General features: G+C 50.3%; 1 protein-coding gene across 4 annotated transcripts in view; it reads right to left on the bottom strand.

The window, feature by feature from the left end:
• Positions 1-16,930, bottom strand: part of HELZ2 (helicase with zinc finger 2) — a 47,235-nt gene extending 30,305 nt beyond the window's left edge. For 2 of the 4 annotated variants that reach the window (XM_050918243.1, XM_050918244.1), the window contains exons 1-2: positions 16,706-16,926; positions 21-1,169 (exon numbers count right to left, since the gene is read on the bottom strand). In XM_050918243.1, the coding sequence (XP_050774200.1) occupies positions 21-1,027 (1,007 nt within the window). In that variant the 5' untranslated portion in view covers positions 1,028-1,169; positions 16,706-16,926. Of the gene's footprint in view, positions 1-20; positions 1,170-16,705 lie in introns of all 4 variants that reach the window. The other 2 variants (XM_050918247.1, XM_050918245.1) reach the window with 2 other exon arrangements.
• Between the last annotated feature and the right edge of the window lie 312 nt (positions 16,931-17,242).

Raw genomic sequence — 17,242 nt, 5'->3', positions numbered from 1 at the left:
GCGCAGGGCTGCCCCCTTACCTGTTGCACAGTGTAAATGTGGTCAGCCCATAGGGAGGCGTGCGGTGAGCCCACTGGATCATGGTGTCGGCTGAGACCATCTGTGCGTGCTCCACCAGGGAGCAGTGGTTCTCAAAGCTCTCCTGGGAGCTGAAGGTCACCAAGCAGGCCCGGCAGTAGAACTGGACTTGGGGCTGCACTGGCTCGTCACCGTTCTCGCTGCCCGTCACCATGGCCAGCAGCAGGTCCGAGCGCACCAGGCCACGCTTCTGCTCAGCCTCCCACACCGCCATCTCCACCTCGCTGTGCGCGTAGTTACACCGCTGGGCCCCATGCTTGCACGGGTTGCCTCTGGAGACGAACATGCAGTAGCTGAGCTGTGACATGAACTCCGGCCATGGCCTGATTGCCGTATACTGCTTCTTCTTCCTTCCGTCGGTAACCACATGGACCAGGAGAGCTTTCCAAGCACTGTGCTCCTCACAGAGCCCAGCCAGCCCCCCAAAGGATATTCTCTGGGGACTTTGGTAAAAGCAGAGTTTGCAGATCTCCTGGAACTGCCCCCCAAACTCACTCTGGATTTTGCCTGCGGCGCTGGGCGCTTCCTGGCTTGGGAGGCCTTTTGTACTGCCTGCCGTCTGTGCCTGGAGCACCATGGCTTTCAGCACATGCCGCTCCAGGTCGTGCTCTCTCTCGAAGTTCCACACCATTGCCTCCTCCTTGCTGGTGGCAAAGGTGCACTGGTTCCTGTGCTTGTGGCACCCTGAGCCGGGGGAGTAGTATCTGCAGACCTCGTAATGTGCTGGGTTTGGGAAGCCTGGCCTCCTGCCTACCTTCTTCCATAGCTGGCTCCTCTTGCTTCTGCACTGGGCCAGGAGGATCTCATGCATGCAGCGATGCTCCACCTCTCTCCGCCCGTAGGTGCTCTCGTTCTCCCTCACGCTGCACCTGGAACACACCAGGCACAGCTCCAGCCGCTTCTGCAGGCCGTCCAGCATCAGGGGGACGAGGCCGTTAACGGCAGGCATTTTCCCCAGTGGCCAAGTAAAAACAGCTACGAATCTCTAAAACTAGATCAGATGCTCAGGAAGGCTCCAAGGAGCAGGCAGGGTCCTAGCTCGGTTCACCCTTCCTGGCCATCGACGCAAGTTTAAAAGCAAGTTTAAGAACCTAGAGAGAAACAAACAACAAGTGAGGTACACCACTACCCTGACATAACACCACCTGATATAACATGAATTCGGATGTAACGTGGTAAAGCAGTGCTCCGGGGGGGGGGGGGGGGGGGTGGGCTGCGCACTCTGGCGGATCAAAGCAAGTTCAGTGTAACACGGTCTCACCTATAAAGCGGTAAGATTTTTTGGCTCCCAAGGACAGCATTATATCGAGGTAGAGGTGTATAAGGGAAATCAGCCTCTCCCTCTGCTGCATGCATTTTGAGGTATTAAACTAACCCATCCCAGCTCCTCAATTTCCTGAAGTGAGCAAGGAAAAATGCATCATCTTGACCACAGGAAAACCAAACAAAACCACCCACTCAGCACGTTGTCAGATTCTTGTGAAACCAGACATCTTGCTGTTTGGCAGAGTTAATGCCCTGACTGCTGCCCCACTGGGGCAGGGGGTGAGGAGTGTTGTCCTGCAGGACATGTACCACAGTCGTATAAAAAGGGCCCCTTCATTCAGTGACTGCTACCTCCAGCTCACTGGTGAACCCGCAAGTTACAGACATTCAAGGCATGGCTCCCAGCCTCCCTTGCTGGATGGCCATGTGGGGCCCTTCGCGTGACCAACTTGCTGCCATCTCTGCAGCCTCACTGTCCCATCCTGCTTGGGGAACATCCTCATTTTTTCTCTCCCTTTTCCATATGTTTTGCTGACTTCCTCCCCCGCCTTTTGTCCCTGCCTTTACCATTCCCCCACCCACGGCACCGCGCCGGAAGCCTGCATGATGCTGGGGCGCGGCAGAGTAATGATTAGTGCCCCAAGGGCAGACTGTGGAAGCCTGGTCTGGCAGCCTGCAGCCCTGTAGCCTTGGAGGTCACATGGGAGGCAACAGCACCAAGCTTGGGATGGAGACAGAAGGGGAATGGGGCAGCTCCAGGGTCCTGCAATTTTCCCAGCCCACAGTGTCCCTCTCCTCTGTCTGCAACCCCTGAAATCAGCCTGCCCGCTCCTCCTCGGCTTGGGAAACACTGCCCGAATGGACCACCACGGGAGACAGGTATATCCCACTGCAGCCTTCACTGCTGTTCCTTCATTCCACCGGCATCTGTGATTAGCTGCAGCCTAGCTGCCCTCAGGCCCCCCTCAATCTAGACACTAAGTGCTCAAAGGTTTCCTTTCTGTGCTAACTGCCTCAGGGTCCTGCTGCCTCTTTGTCCCATCAACCCCCCACCCCCTACGATCCGATTGCTTCCACCGAAAGCGAGCTTGACTATCACAGCAGTGATCCTGAACTGCTGCATCTGACATCTAGATAAGGTGGTGATGGGGGCGCATCAGCAGAAACGAACAAGATCTAGACAGCCAGCTGAGCACACACCCTGTCGGGCTGCTCAGCGCTGAGAGTCCAGCTGTGGGAAAGGTGACTCACTGCTCAGTGCACAGCCCCATGGGTAATGGGTTGGAAGCCTTTTGCGGGCTGTTGCCTGGGTAACCAGTGGCTGGGAGCGTCCCATAAGCAATACTTCAGATCTCAGGGGGAAACTGAAGAATGACGGGGGTTGTGGAGCTGCACTGCTCACAAGGGGAAGGCCTGTCCCCTGCCCACCTTGACCACATGACAAAGCACCTGGAGTAGACAGCTGGTGCAGGGCCAGGCATGTGCCTGTCTCTTAAATAAATCAATCCTTCTGGCACCACAGGCAAAACCTGAGTTCTATGGCGAAAACCCACATCAGTGGCACCTCCAGCCTCTTGTTAGCACCTCAAGGGGTGGAATCTCCAGAGAAAGGGCTGAAGCTACGTCAAAGAATGAAGCCGAGTGCAATATCTTGCATTCGTTTTATACAGAAGGTTCTCATTGCAAAGCATTTTCACAAGCCAGGATCCTTCCACCCACCTCTGGGGTGAAACACAGCAGCTGTTTAACAGCACACAGAAGAACCAGGCACAAGCTTGGGATGAGACACAGCCCACCGTCCAACTGAAACTGCAGAGGGACTCAGGTAACAGAATCTACTCATGTTGGAATTTCCCCAGGATACAATGGCCAGCCCTCCCCTGCCCCCCTTACAGATGTTGAAAGTGCCCCAGAAATTCTGATGGCTATATGTGATCAAGACCTTTATCTTACCCCTATCCAAATGCCACTCTAGCACCCTGGCATCAGAAGACAGGCTGTGACCTACAGAAACCCCCGATATCCTGTAAGCACTCCAAGGTTCTCCTATCACACTCATCAGGCCCAGTCCTCTTCAGCTTCTAAGATGCAGCGAAATCACAGCCTGATGAGAGGTCACTTACTGAAGCAGGAAGTAGTCGTTAAACTACACAGCAGAAAGTCAGTGCATCGTTAGAATTTCTCCGTTCAGATTCAGTCACCTACGCTGTGTCTAGAAATAAATCATCCCTGACTCATCTCTGTGTGTTTCAAAACCTTTGCAGACAACACACAGAATTAAACTATCAAATCTCACACTGGAAGGCTGAACCTACAAGCTGCATGCCTTTATTTAGCAGGGATGGCACTCTGTCTCTTACTGTACAGGCTTTGTATATTTATCCCTGTAGCCATCTGTTGTCTCCTTAGATGTCAATTGTCAAGTCCTTGAAGCAGGGACCATCTTTCTCATCTGCATTCACACGGCGCCAAGCGCAAGAGGGTCCTGGGCCACAACCAGGACTCCTAGGTGTGATAGCAAAACAAATCACTGTCACTGCCATATCCCTGAAAAACACACCTAGATACCGCAGAGAAGTGTAAATACAGAGCAAGGCCGTAAAGCAAGGACCTACAGGCCTCAGCTCTGCAGGACAGTTAGCTTAGCACGGCTAAGCCAAGGCCTAAAGCAGGGGTAGGCAGCCTATGGCATAAGTGCCAAAGGCGGCACGTGAGCTGATTTTCAGTGGCACTCACACTGCCCGGGTCCTGGCCACCAGTCTGGGGGCCTCTGCATTTTAATTTAATTTTAAATGAAGCTTCTTAAACATTTTGAAACTTTATTAACTTTACATACAATAGTTTAGTTATATATTATAGACTTCTAGAAAGAGACCACCTAAAAATGTTAAAATGTGTTACTGGCAAGCAAAACCTTAAATTAGAGTGACTAAATGAAGACTCGGCACAGCACTTCTGAAAGGTTGCCGACCCCTGGCCTAAAGCTTTAAGTTAAAAGGAGGAACTAACTGACAGACTGCACTACAAAAGGGAAGTTTAAGGAAAAGTTTTAGTGGCTGATGAGTTTAACCAAAATGTACATATACTAACTGCAGAAATACCATAGCAACTGACAGGCATAAATGCTTGTGATTAGGATGCCATGGGTTAATTAACATATGGGAATTAGGAACCCCAATATTATTGTGATGTGGAAGTATGTCTAAGGAAAACAGGCTGAAACCAACGCTGAATATGAGCAGGGTGTAGCAGGTGTTGGTGTATCCCTTCCTATGGGCGGTGGGATACACTGAAACGCACTAGCCTGATGACTACGCACAGATCACCTGGCCTACTTTGGGGTTCTCCACAAGGATGATGCGAGTAATGCATGTGCTAGACATTCTTTATTGGCTCTGTCTCCTTTGCTATATTACAGAGTTCATAATGTTGTTAGTTTCACTGATATAAAATTTATACCATTGCTAGTCAGAGAACATGGACTGGATTGTTTCTCGTAGGCTCCTCAATTTATAACAATTTCACTCCTGTACCTGATCTGGAGGCAGTAGCCTCTCAGGCCACTGCATGTTTAAGTAGAATCAACGCCCATTTACCGATTATTTATTATGTAGCTTAATTATATGACTGTTTCCTGGGGGAGCCGCTGGACACTGCAGCAACACAGATGTAAAAGAAGAGACATTCTTTTCCAATCTGGTGTGGATGGTGGGTGGCAAGGAACACAAGGGAATGCTCAAAAGGCCGTTTCTCGGACCATACTGATCAGAAGGAGGATGCTCTTGGGGTTCAGGAAACAGAACAGAATTTGGGAGATCCAGTTCAACCCCTGCTCTGACAGATTCCCTGGGGGACCGTGAGCAAGTGATTTCACTTCTCCACATCTATCCACCCATCAGTACAATGCGGATAACAAGACTTCGTTTCTCCCGCCCTTTCCCCATCTAGATGCAGAATGCTCCCGACTATCTGAACAGCAGCAGGGACATGGATTTTAATCAGGAGTTCGGGTAACAGAGAGGACAGGAGCCCTCCCATGACAGCAGGGCTGTAGAGGGCTCCACACTGTCACAGGAGCCATTCAGTTGCTGGGAGACCCCCGCCCCCAGCCAGGGGGCTCTGCTCTCTTATCCAACCTCTACATGACCCGAATCTCTCCCTTGTCCTCCCCAGAACGGACAGTGCAGAGGTTTGGATAATAGGGCTTTGGAAAATGAGGCGTATACTGCACACTGCAAGCTCTTTGCGGCAAAAACTGTATCTTCCCAGGTGTATATGCAGCATGTAGCACAGAGAGCACTTGGTGGGGACACTACTGTGATAGAAATAATAATTCAGAATAACTCTCATCCTCAGCATCCCTAGCACTGTGGTCCAGTCACTGATCAACTCTCACGCCACCCCTGTAAGGTGAGTAGGTATTAGCCTCCTCACCTATCCTTCAGAGACACCAATGTGGACAGGTTTGGGGATTAGAGCTGACATTAGTGCCCAGGCATTCCTGGCTTCCCCAGCTGGGTGAAATCCCCTTCAGATGCTGCTTTCCTACCCTGCAGTCATAATCATAATGGGATTAAAGCAGCAGACGGGCTGACCTCCACAGGTTTCTCAGTGCTAGAACGATTGCTTAGTCTGCCAGCGGCAACAGCAAGTTTCTAGACTAGTCCGTTTCCTGAGCTCCCCAAGGCCAGAACAAGTAACAGCGCTGGGAGTGTAACCAGGCTCCGGGTCCACGCGCAGCAAGGAGAAATCTTCAGGGGCACAGGAGAGCGACGGCTCAGCATAGGAAAGGCCAAGGAGGGGTTAGGAGCACGTGCATGCTTTGGGGTGGGGCTATAGTGATAGTGATCCTGTGTGTGTACCAAGCCTGGCCCTTAGGGGGCGCTGACCTGCTTAGCCAGGTACAATCACTATGCAAGTGTTAAACAACAGTACAGGGACAGGCTGATGGGGGATGTGGCATGAGGACTGGAGATTTCAGAGAGTTCAATTAGAAAGCCAGAAGGGACAATTTTGAGCCTCGTACACCACAGCCCCTGGACTTCCCTGCAATAATTCCCGTTTGAAGCAGAGCAGATCTTTTAGAAAATCCTGCCATCTTGCAGGGGCTGCACAGTACCATTTAAAGAGAGAGAGAGAGAATCAGAGGTCCTGCCTCTGGCAGAAACTGGAGTATACCCTGCACTCACCCCACAGCAGCTCCTGTCACTGCTCCAGCCACCATCCTTCTGTGACACCCCACCCCCATCCTGCCCTAGAACTGCCGGATCTCCTGCTCCAAGTTGGGACCAAGAAGTGGCTGGGCCGTGGCCCCCTTGGCTCTGCAGCCCATGCAATCTTAATTTAAAAGTGCCAGTGATGGACCATCCACCACAACGCAGCACCATGTGCACAGAGAGCATGCAGAGGCTGTGGCACTGGACCACGTAGGAGGAGAGAATTAACATAGTGAGTGCAGAGCTCCAGTGGTCGGGGTATGCGTGGAATGGTCTGATGGGGAAATGGAACCAGGAAGCGAGCTGATGGGAGACCAGGATGGTACAGTGTGTAGCAGTACAATATCGATCTCTCCAGCTACCAGAGAACAAAACCCCCCTGATCAGGAAGGACATTCATCTTGAAACACAGCCACCACGTACGGGTCCTTGCAGTAACTCTCCAACAGCCTGCAGTCCCTTTTTTCCCCGTCGTCGTCAGTATCTCATTGAGAACATTTCCCTCCCCCCACCACTGCACCACCGCTTTTTATTTTTGTTACCAATTTTGTTAAAATTTCACCAATAAAGTTCCGAGCAATGGAGTCCATCAGGGCAAAGTGCGTTTGGAGAGAAGATGAAGGCACTTCTGCGTTGTTTCACTTGGCTCCAAGCTCAAGGGATTTCTATCTAGGGTGGACATGTAGTTAAAAACCTAAAATTTACTCAAGTCTAAATATCAGATAAAACTCTATGCTAGAAATTCGGGATTAAATGCTGCAATGTATCGGCAAGTCAAGCTCCTCTGGGACCCAGCAAAGTTCATTTGGTCCTAGGCCAATCCTTGACTAATGTGGAACCAGCATTTCTGGCTAAAAAAAAAAAAAAAAAAAAAAGCCTGGAAAATAAAAAAATAAACGAGAGAATCCAAATCAGTGTTGGACAAACCTATCTGCAGTTCCAGAGACTATCCTGCCTCAGAGGAGCAGTGTGTCTGGGCTCTTCTGGGGCCTCTGGGTAACCAGATAACCTGCTGATATACTAACAGCAAAGCAAAGACAACGCAACACTGACACAGGTCTTGAGTCCCTGACCCCACGCAGCTCACTGTGATAGGAGGATGCTCAAGGTCTTCTGCCTATTAGCCAACGTTACAGTAACAAGGCCTAAGGCCTGGGAATTCACAGCTTTTTCCCCAACAGCCACGCTGAGTCAATCTGCTGCTGCATTTTAAAGATAGATCTCATCTGCATCAGCTCTAAGGTCATTCCTAAGAAAAAAAGTGCTTGATCCTAGTCCAGAGTATTCCTACACACAAGCAAGGCACCTTCCCAGCTTCACTGAGTCCTCAGCCTGCCATTTCTGACACAGCATCCACCAGGGCTACCTGCAAGCCTTATGATATAACCAGAGATCATCTGCTGCCCTGCAGCCACACGCAATGCTCCCATTGACCCAGCAAGTTCTTTGTACATAGATCAGGCAATATATGGCTTTTGGGCCTGATTTTCATATTGGCGCACTTAACTGTCTCCTACAAATCTGGTATGCATGCAGCAATGGGGCACACAGCAACTTGCACCCAACCCGGCTTCCTGGTTGCTCTGGAAATCAGGCTCCACACAATTACCACAGCAGGCTGGAAAAGGTAAAGCCACAAATCTTCCCATGGGCCAAATTCTTTCCAGATGGAATGCTACCATTTCAACTGACTTACGCCAAGGATGCATCAGAACCCCATGTCTCAATTTCCCTGCATGCAAAGTGAGAATAGCACCACTTCCCTTCCTAGCACGTTGTTAGGAGAGTTACTTATTGTTTGTGGAGGCAATCAAGACGTTAAGTGCCAAGTAGTATTATTGCTATTATTATTTAGCTGAACAAATTGCATGATCACGCTGTCAGGCTGGTAAGCCAAGTGCCAGCTCTTGCCCAAGGCCGCAGGTGTGAGCTAAGAACTGCCGAACCCATAGCTGGAAAACAAACCAGCTCACCTGTGATAGGTGTGATTGTATTGTTAGAAGTATTTAGTGATTAGACTCTATGAAATGTCTTACGCTGCTACCCACATTAATCTCACTTGGGATGTCTGTATTCCACGCTACAAGGAAATACGAGACACACAAGGCAGGTGAGGTGATTAAAAGATATTACTTCACCTGCCTTGTCTCGCTATTATCCTGGGACTGACACAGCAACAACAACTCTGCAAATACGGAAATATGTTAAGTGTCGCTTTATAACTTTGAAAATGTTTGCTCTGAACTTGTGGACCCAGGCACGGGACTCGCTCCCTCAACCGTTCAGGAAGCCTCTGAAAAATTAAGCGGGACATTATGAGATAAAGCTTTGTTCATTGCCCCATCCACTTGTGCAGAAGGCCTCCCCAGCCATTTGACTGCTGGAAGAGAGAAAAATAAAAATAGCTAACACGATGATTTTTAATCTCTTTGCTGTTTGAACTCTCACAGGGGGAGGGATAGCTCAATGGTTTGAGACTGGCCTGCTAAACCCACGGTTGTGAGCCCAATCCTTGAAGGGGCCATTAAGGATCCAGGGGGAGAGGGAATGTCAGGGACAGTACTTGGTCCTGCTAGCAAAGGCAGGGGAGTGGACTCAATGACCTTTCAAGGTCCCTTCCACCTTATGAAATAGGTGTATCTCCAAATATTTTATATTATATTTAGAGAGACTAGCTCAATGGTTTTCAACCTTTTTTCACATGCAGACCCCTGCAAATTTCAAATGGAGGTGAGGACCCCTTTGGAAATCTTAAGAAATAGTCTGCAGATCCCCAGGGGTCTGTGGACCACAGGTTGAAAACCACTGCTGTAAACTGAAACAAGAGATCTCTCAGGGTTATCCCTGGGTCTGCCCTAAAAGACATGTCAAACTGAGAGATCACTACAATTCAGTCACTCTTAGGAGCTGGACTGCAACTCATTTGTGTGTAGATGTTTGCTTGCTTTCACCTGCAAAGAACTCATTTCTTTTTCCTCGTTAATAACCCTTCAAACAGTTTATGACAGGATTGGCTACAGGTGTTGTCAGATCTAGGGCAGGGATTCTCACAACACCTTTTTGGTGGCATCAGTGTGTTGCCATCAACTCTTACTGGTGGCTGCTATGACATTTTTTCCTAAAATACTTAATTAACTTTAGGAAAAAATAAATATGCAGATATACATGTCCAAATCACAGTAATTTATGTATGCAGGGGTTTTTCACAGACTGAATAATAAAAATAACATACAGTTGCCTCTATTTCTGTACTGGATCTAAACAGAATAGAAACACAAATAAGGCGCTTTGCATGTTCTTTTATTTTGTTGCTGTTGTTTCTTTTGCTTTTTTGGTTGCATTTTCTTTTTAGACTTGCTAACTAGTAAGCTAATAAGTCTGTCTGTGAAAAGTTATATTTATATGTTTATTAATATCACTTTTCACAGGCGCAGACTTGTTAGTTACCTGGGAGGCAGTGAACAGTGATATTAACAAACATACAAATATCACTTTTCACAACGGATTTACTCAACCCTGGCAAGCCAGGGGACAAATTAAGGCTTGCATGGGGAGGTGGGTAGGGAGGCAGCAGGGGCCAGGCGCTGAGTGGGATAGTGAGCCCTGTAGTTAGGGGATGGAGCCCCCCCCCCCCCCGTGCATCCAAAGCCCAGAGCCAGCAGCCCCACGTCCAGAGCCTGCCGCCTGCCACCCCAGGGCTGAAGCCAGAAGCCTGAGCCCCATTACCCCCAGGAAGGTGAGGAACTCTCACTGGCTGGCTCTAGCAGGGGTAGGGCCCAAAACCTGCTGGTGGCCATGGAGGAGGGACCGCTGCTGTCCCGCTCACCCCCACCCCAATTACCGCCCAGGAGGCTGGGACTGCAAGAAAAGCCCCTGGTAGCTGCATTTGAGAAATGCTGATCTAGGGCACCAATTGATCCGGGGTAAGTGACTGGTCTCTTGGGCCTGGGAACAACCTCAATGTTTTGTAATTTTTGGTGTAAGTGACCATTTATCACTAAGCCCAGCTTGCCTGGGCGGCAAGACAGACAGGAGAGCCTCATGCGACGTCTGTGACTCCATGGACAGACAGTTACAGCGATCCAGGAGCTCCCATTTGTTACTGGGCAGGTGAAATCTAATTCTAGAACACACCACCCGCTCAGGGTCTGCCCTGTCTTCTGACAGTCTGCCCTGCAGGCTGAAGTCACTACTCACGCTTCTGAGCCACTCCAGACAACGCGACACGTGCCCTGGGAGGAAGTATCAGTAACCTGGCACGAAAGAAAACCTCTCCTTGTATCGGGGGCAGGACTCTCTTGTTCCGGTTAGTAACTCCAGAGTCAGTAACTCCTCCTGACAGGAGTCACAGGTTTGCCAAAAGTCGAAGGAGGCAACACATTCCCACTGGCAGGTCTGCTCATCTCAAGGCATCCAGCTTTTAAAGAGCCATGACTGGTAGAGAAAAAGGTTTCAATTACGTAGCTCCATTGTTTCAACAGAGCCCCTTTTACTGTATGGTGCATGGAGACTATATTCTTTTAACCAATCATATTTAGGTTCATGGTATACAGCGGATCTACTGCACTGAACAGAAAGCCCTTTGCATGCCCTGTCGAGACACCCATGGCCCACGTACATCAGTTACAACAGCCAGAGAACTCCTGTTCAACAGACCTTCCATCTGCAGCATGGACAGACTAGGACCATGGCTAAGTGGGTCGAGTCTGCACCAAGGGGCTACGCTGGCATAGCCTTTGCAGTGTAGACACAGCCTCAGACGGGAGAGGAGGGTGTTCACTACCTTGCAGGAGGTGATCAGTGCCTCACTGGATCTAGCCCCAGCAGCCTAGCTACCCAGCTACAAAGGGCTGGAGGGTTCTGGGTATACCAGTCACATCCCCGTGCTTGCCCACCTTTGACTATTTATCCTGAGAGAGAATTGGCCTGGGAGCCAAGAGACCTGGGTTCTATCCCCAGCTCTGCCACTGACTAAGTGACCTTGGGTAAGTCATGTCTCATCCTGGTGCCTGTGTCCCCTCTGTTAGAGATTAACACTTTTGTACAACGCTTCCACACCCAGGGACGAGAAGCACCAGGTAAGAGCAAGTGCTGTTATAACCTACAGTAAAAAATTGATTTCTATCACTGGATGGTTGTTTTTTTTAAAAAGATTGTTATGCCCCATCCACACACCCCTGCTGCCAGAGGGCAGCTCAAGGCATGAGGGCTGGGCTACACTGCAGAGTTAGGTCAGCCTAACTACAACGCTCAGGGCTGTGAAAAACTGTGTGCTGTAATTAAGCCCCAGCATAGACACTTGTGGGTGAATAGAAGAATTCTTCCGTCAACCTAGCTACCACCGCTCAGTGGTGGATTTGCTACAGGGACGGAAGAACCTCTTCTGTCGCTGTAGCATGTGTCTACACTACAGTGCTGTAGTGGTGCAGCTGCGCCACTACACTGTTTCCAGTGTAGACATAGCCTGAGTCAGCGCATTTCAGGCCATGGCAATCCTGTACCATCTGCAGGGCCAGAAAGGGAAGAATGCAATCCATGCCTCTGGAATTCTGCAGCGAGTAGTGGGCTCCTTGTTAATGCAGACTACACAATGCCAAAAGCTGCAGACTCCCTAAAGCTGTCTCCAATTTCTGTTGCCCTTGCTGCAGACTTACCAGGGCCCTGGCTGCAGGGGGAAAGCTCCTAGCAGGAAACATTCCAGAGAGAACCTGTGGAAGTCCTTCTTGGGAGAATGCAGGACTCCCACACAGTGGATAGGAGGGGAGAGTTTAGGCATAAAGATAGTGCTGCTGAGACTGCTTCAGTACCAATTGAGTTCAACTGCCCCACTTCACAACAATTAGCATTTCCAAAAGGGGCTAATCAAGGTGGTTGGAGTGAAGCTGAACTGGGTGCTTGGATAATAGTTCACACCATTGAATTAGCTATTGTTTGACTGAAGCATCAGGGCCACACCAGGTCAGCTTTCATCCTGACAGCTCTGCCCCAGTCAGAAGGGCTGGACATGTTCATTATCTTAAAACTTATAAAGCTTGGTCTCTTCAAAAACAAAAACCAGTAGAAGTTACAGGGAGAACAGGTCCCTGGACCTCGGATATTGGGTGCTCACAGTAACCACAGTTCAGCAAAGCCCTTAGGTCCACGTTCAAACCTGTGTTTAAGGTTCCACTGAAGCCAGTGTGAATTGAGGATCCGTTCAAGTGCTTTGCTGAATCACCTATGTTCTCCAGCATGCCTGGCTGGATGCATGGTTCAGGTTCACTCTGCTACCAAGATTTCATCTTGTATTTCCTTCAGGGCCTTTAAAATGACCTGAAGACAGGCCCCTGAATAACAATGACCAGATTTCTTCTAGGGGTGCAGAACTCCTCACTGCATGGCGCTTACTGAGAGTGAAGTTTTCAGCACCTACTGCCTCAAAGTCTGTCTGGTCTTGTGGGTAAGACATTAGACTGGGACTTGAAAGATTTGGGTTCTAGTCCTAGCTAGCCTGCTAGGTGACCTTAACTTTCCTGAGCCTCAGTTTCCCCATAGAGATAATGGTACTGGCCTCCTTTGCAAAGCTATAAAAGTCAGACCTCCTTGTGATGTTACTGACATACTCTGGGACCGTATAGATCATTGTTGCAATCAAGGGCCTGTAATAGCACAAAATCTGGTGTAAAGGGGGTCAAATAAGGTGTCTAAGACAAGGTTATGATTATGCTATCTGTATGCATATATTTTTGTATTTAAAGTTATAAGTATTGGCTCTATACTGTCTGTATTTCAAACTTATGCTGTGCTTCCGGGTAACACCCCTGACAAGTTGGTGTCAGCTCTGCCTAGCCTGCTTGATGGCCCATTAAGGACTATCAGTTATCCAACTGACCCATTGAGAGAAGACAGATACGCCTTGTGACTCAGCAAGGTATGCAGGAACATGCCTATGGACAGAACTCCAAGGTTTTTTCTTCCCATGTGCCCAAATGTTTGTCTTTGAAACAAAGAAAGAGGCCTCATGACAAGAGACTATAAAAGGCTGCTGCAGCTCCTCCATCTTGTCTTCAGTCCTGCTGCTTATCTCCAGAGGGACTTTGCTACAAAGGGAAGCTCTACACAAAGGACTCAGATGACCCATCCCAGCTGTGGATGCTCCAGAGACTTGATTTGAACCTGCAGTTTATTCTGTCACTGCTACAAGCCTGAACCAAGAACTTTGCCATTACTGTATGGAATTGATTCCATTTAACCAATTCCAGCTCTCATCTTTATCTTTTTCCTTTTATGAATAAACCTCTAGATTCTAAAGGATTGGCAACAGCATGATTTGTGGGGCAAGATCTGATTTGTATATTGGTCTGGGGCTTGGTCCTTTCGGATCAAGAGAACGTTTTTTTCTTTTATAGGGGTGTTGGTTTTCATAACCATTCGTTCCCATAACGAGTGGCACTGGTGGTGATATTGGCAAACTGGAGTGTCTAAGGGAATTGCTTGTGTGACTTGTGGTTAGCCAGTGGAGTAAAACTGAAGTCCTCTCTGTTTGGCTGGTTTGGTTTGCCTAGAAACCCCAGCCTTGGGCTGCAACTGCCCTGCTTTAAGCAATTTGTCCTGAACTGGCACTCTCAGTTCGGTCCCACCAGAATCAGCCTTGTTACACTCCTCCCCACAACCCACCCCTCACTACAGAGTAGGGGGAGGTCTACCTTTAAACATCCATGCATGAACATTTTGGCCTAAGAGATTAGCTTTTGTTTTGAAAAGGCATTTCTGGTCCTTTGGGCTGTAAGGGGAACTCTCCCAGCTGCAAGGAGATCCAGGGCACTGGGCAGTGTAAAGAGTGGTCATATGCTGTCATCACTGGGACGTATTTTCGCCAAGCCATTGTTTAGGTTGTTTTCAATTGGACTGTTCTAAGCAGCGAGGGGTGCCACCAGAACCCAATCACCAAGAACATTCACTCACCCATCGGGGCCCGTGGATAGTTTTCAAATGCCTCTAGAAGTGCACTCACCCTTCTGTGGGAGAACACTAGAAAGTGTGGCCCTATAGTCTAAGCAGGTTCACTGTTGATCTCAGGTTTAGATGCAAGTCACAGATCCCAACATAGAGGAGGCTGGTTTATTAAACCCCTTACCAAAGTCCAGCACAAACGTGTACAGTGTTCCTGCCTCATCAGGATTAACAGCTGGGCTCATTTCTCATAGGTTACATTTCCTCCTTGCATGAAGCCCTGCCACACTGAACTGCTCCCTTTGCCACTGCTCCAGCCCTTTTCCCGTGCAGCTCATGGAGTCCAATGTGCAATATTCAGCTTGTTCACCTCTACCCCATCCACTGCTTTAAAATTGCAACAACATTTTGCAAGACATTTCGAAGACAAAGACGCAACAACATTTCCTTCAAACTCCAAAAGCAGCACACTCTTGGGGTCAGGGCTATATACACTATGTCTGAACAGCACCTAGCACAAGTCTCCACTCTGGTTCAGGCCTTTAGGTGCTAGGTTAATATGAATAATAAATTACTTCCTAGGAAACAGAGATCCCTGAATTTAAGGCACCACCTCCCACACACGTGTAGAGAAACATATTAGTTGTATTTAAGGGGCTCGATTCTGCTCTTCAGCACACTCTGGCAACTATGACAGCCCGGAAGAGCCACAGATATCCGCAGATACCCACAGCATGGATGCAGGTATCCATAGGCCATTTTCGCAGATTGCGGATCAGATGTGGATACAAATTTTATATCCGCACAGGGCTTTAACCATAACTTCAAAGAGGCTGACAAAAGAATTTGGCCTAGTGTCTTTATAGTTAGGTTTGGCCTTGATTAATTATTTACCAGTGATTCTCTAATGTGTTACTCCAAAGAGAGCCATTAGCCCCCTTAATCAGGGGTGAGTTACATGGGTCATAATACCAGATGTGCCCTTCCCATCTCTGCACTCAGGGCTAGTTTAGCACACCTGGTGTACCCACAGAACACAGCCCCTTCTCTTTGGGCCACAGTTGATTTTGGTAGGAGCAGCTCACCCCATCTTTGGGTGCAAACCTCACCTCTACCACACACCCCAGTGACAGGTGCATTTCTGGAACACCAGTCTCATCTAGGCTCCTGCTCCTGGCGAAATCCTGATGCAAGCAGTCAGTGTTTTCACTTCCTGGCAGAGCGTCCCTGTACTTTGTGAGGCCCCCACAAAACAAATACATATCATTTCCCTTTTGTTTCTAAGAACTTGAAAGAGGTGGCTGAAAAATAAACCCAGGTATTAACTGTAATAAGTCAGTTGGACCCAACAGGACCCCAAAACTACAAGTAAACAGTTGAGACAGAAAGTGTCACACGTCTCTAGCAGCCTGCCTACACTGGGGTTTTATTGCACCATATCTTATTGGTGCAAATTCCTAGCACAGACCCCAGCGCCTGCTACTTTTCACACCAGTGTAGACAGTCTACACTAGGGGTTTGTATCCGCCTACCCACGGCGGTATCCAACCCCTGCCCAGCCTAGACAAAGCTGCCATCGCTTCCCCTAGCACGCTGCCTGTGTGCCTGGCATACGAACTGCTAACTTACCTGGGCCAATATCGCTGAGTCCAGGCTTCTCTGCTGACCAAAATAAACAAACAATCTCCCCCAGCCCCGCAGCCCCCCCGCCCCCGCCCCTGCCCCTGCCCCGGCCTCTCTCCCTAAACCCATACAGGGAGGTTTCAGGGCTGCATCTAACTCATGACCCCTCAGGCACCATCCCGCTGGGGAAACAGGTCACAAACTTCCTCCAAGTCCCCGCAGCTGATCCTGCTCTGGGGACAGCCCCGCCCGAGCTGTAATAACGCCCGCGGTCACTTCTCACTTCCCCATCCCACGTCGGCTACCGGGGAAGGGACGCCACCGGATGGGGAGGGAGGTGTCGGCCAGAAACAAGGGTGCCGCTTCCCCGTCCCCCCAACACCGCCCCACTCGGGGAACAGTCACGCGGGTCAGCCGGTCCCGGGTGGGAATTCCGCGTGGGGCAGCGGTGACCCAGCCGGGCTGGCCCGGGCAGGGGGAGCCAGGGAAAAGCGAGAGAGGCTCGACTCTCCCCTAAGCTGGGACTTTGCAAACTCCCCTGCCCGGGGTCGTGCCCGGCGCGCCCCGCCTGGGGCCACCCAGCTTCTTACCCCGGCGCCCACATGGAGGGAAGGAAACTTTGTGCCCCTCTGCCCGGCTGCGCTCCGGCTCCTGCCGCCCGGCGCTGGCGGGTCCTGCCCCCGGGCTGCGACTGCGGCGGCGACTGAGCTGGGGCTGACTCAGTCCAGCCCCTATAAGCCGGGCTGCGCCGCGATCGGTTTCGTTTCTGGGCCCTCGCTGCATTCAAACCTATGGCAGCGCCTCGCGGAAATTACATCACCGCAGCCCCGTGGGAGCCCGGCCGGCCCCCTCCAGCCCGGGGGGGGCGCGGGGGACAGAGCCAACCCCGCCCCGTGCATGCACCGCCCCTTGCATGCACAGCCACTCCCCCCAGCACCGCCCCCTGCATGCACAGCCACCCCCTCCAGCACCGCCCCCTGCATGCACCGTCCCCCAGCACCGCCCCTGCATGCACAGCCACCCCCTCCAGCACCGCCCCCTGCATTCATCGTCCCCCACCAGCACCGCCCCCTGCATGCACAGCCACTCCCCCCAGCACCGCCCCCTGCATGCACCATCCCCCAGCA

The sequence above is a fragment of the Gopherus flavomarginatus genome, chromosome 11 (genome assembly GCF_025201925.1).
Source record: "Gopherus flavomarginatus isolate rGopFla2 chromosome 11, rGopFla2.mat.asm, whole genome shotgun sequence".
NCBI classification, from domain to species: domain Eukaryota; kingdom Metazoa; phylum Chordata; order Testudines; family Testudinidae; genus Gopherus; species Gopherus flavomarginatus.
The sequence above is the reverse complement of the archived record's forward strand: the minus strand, read 5'-3'. Positions and strand labels throughout refer to the sequence as shown.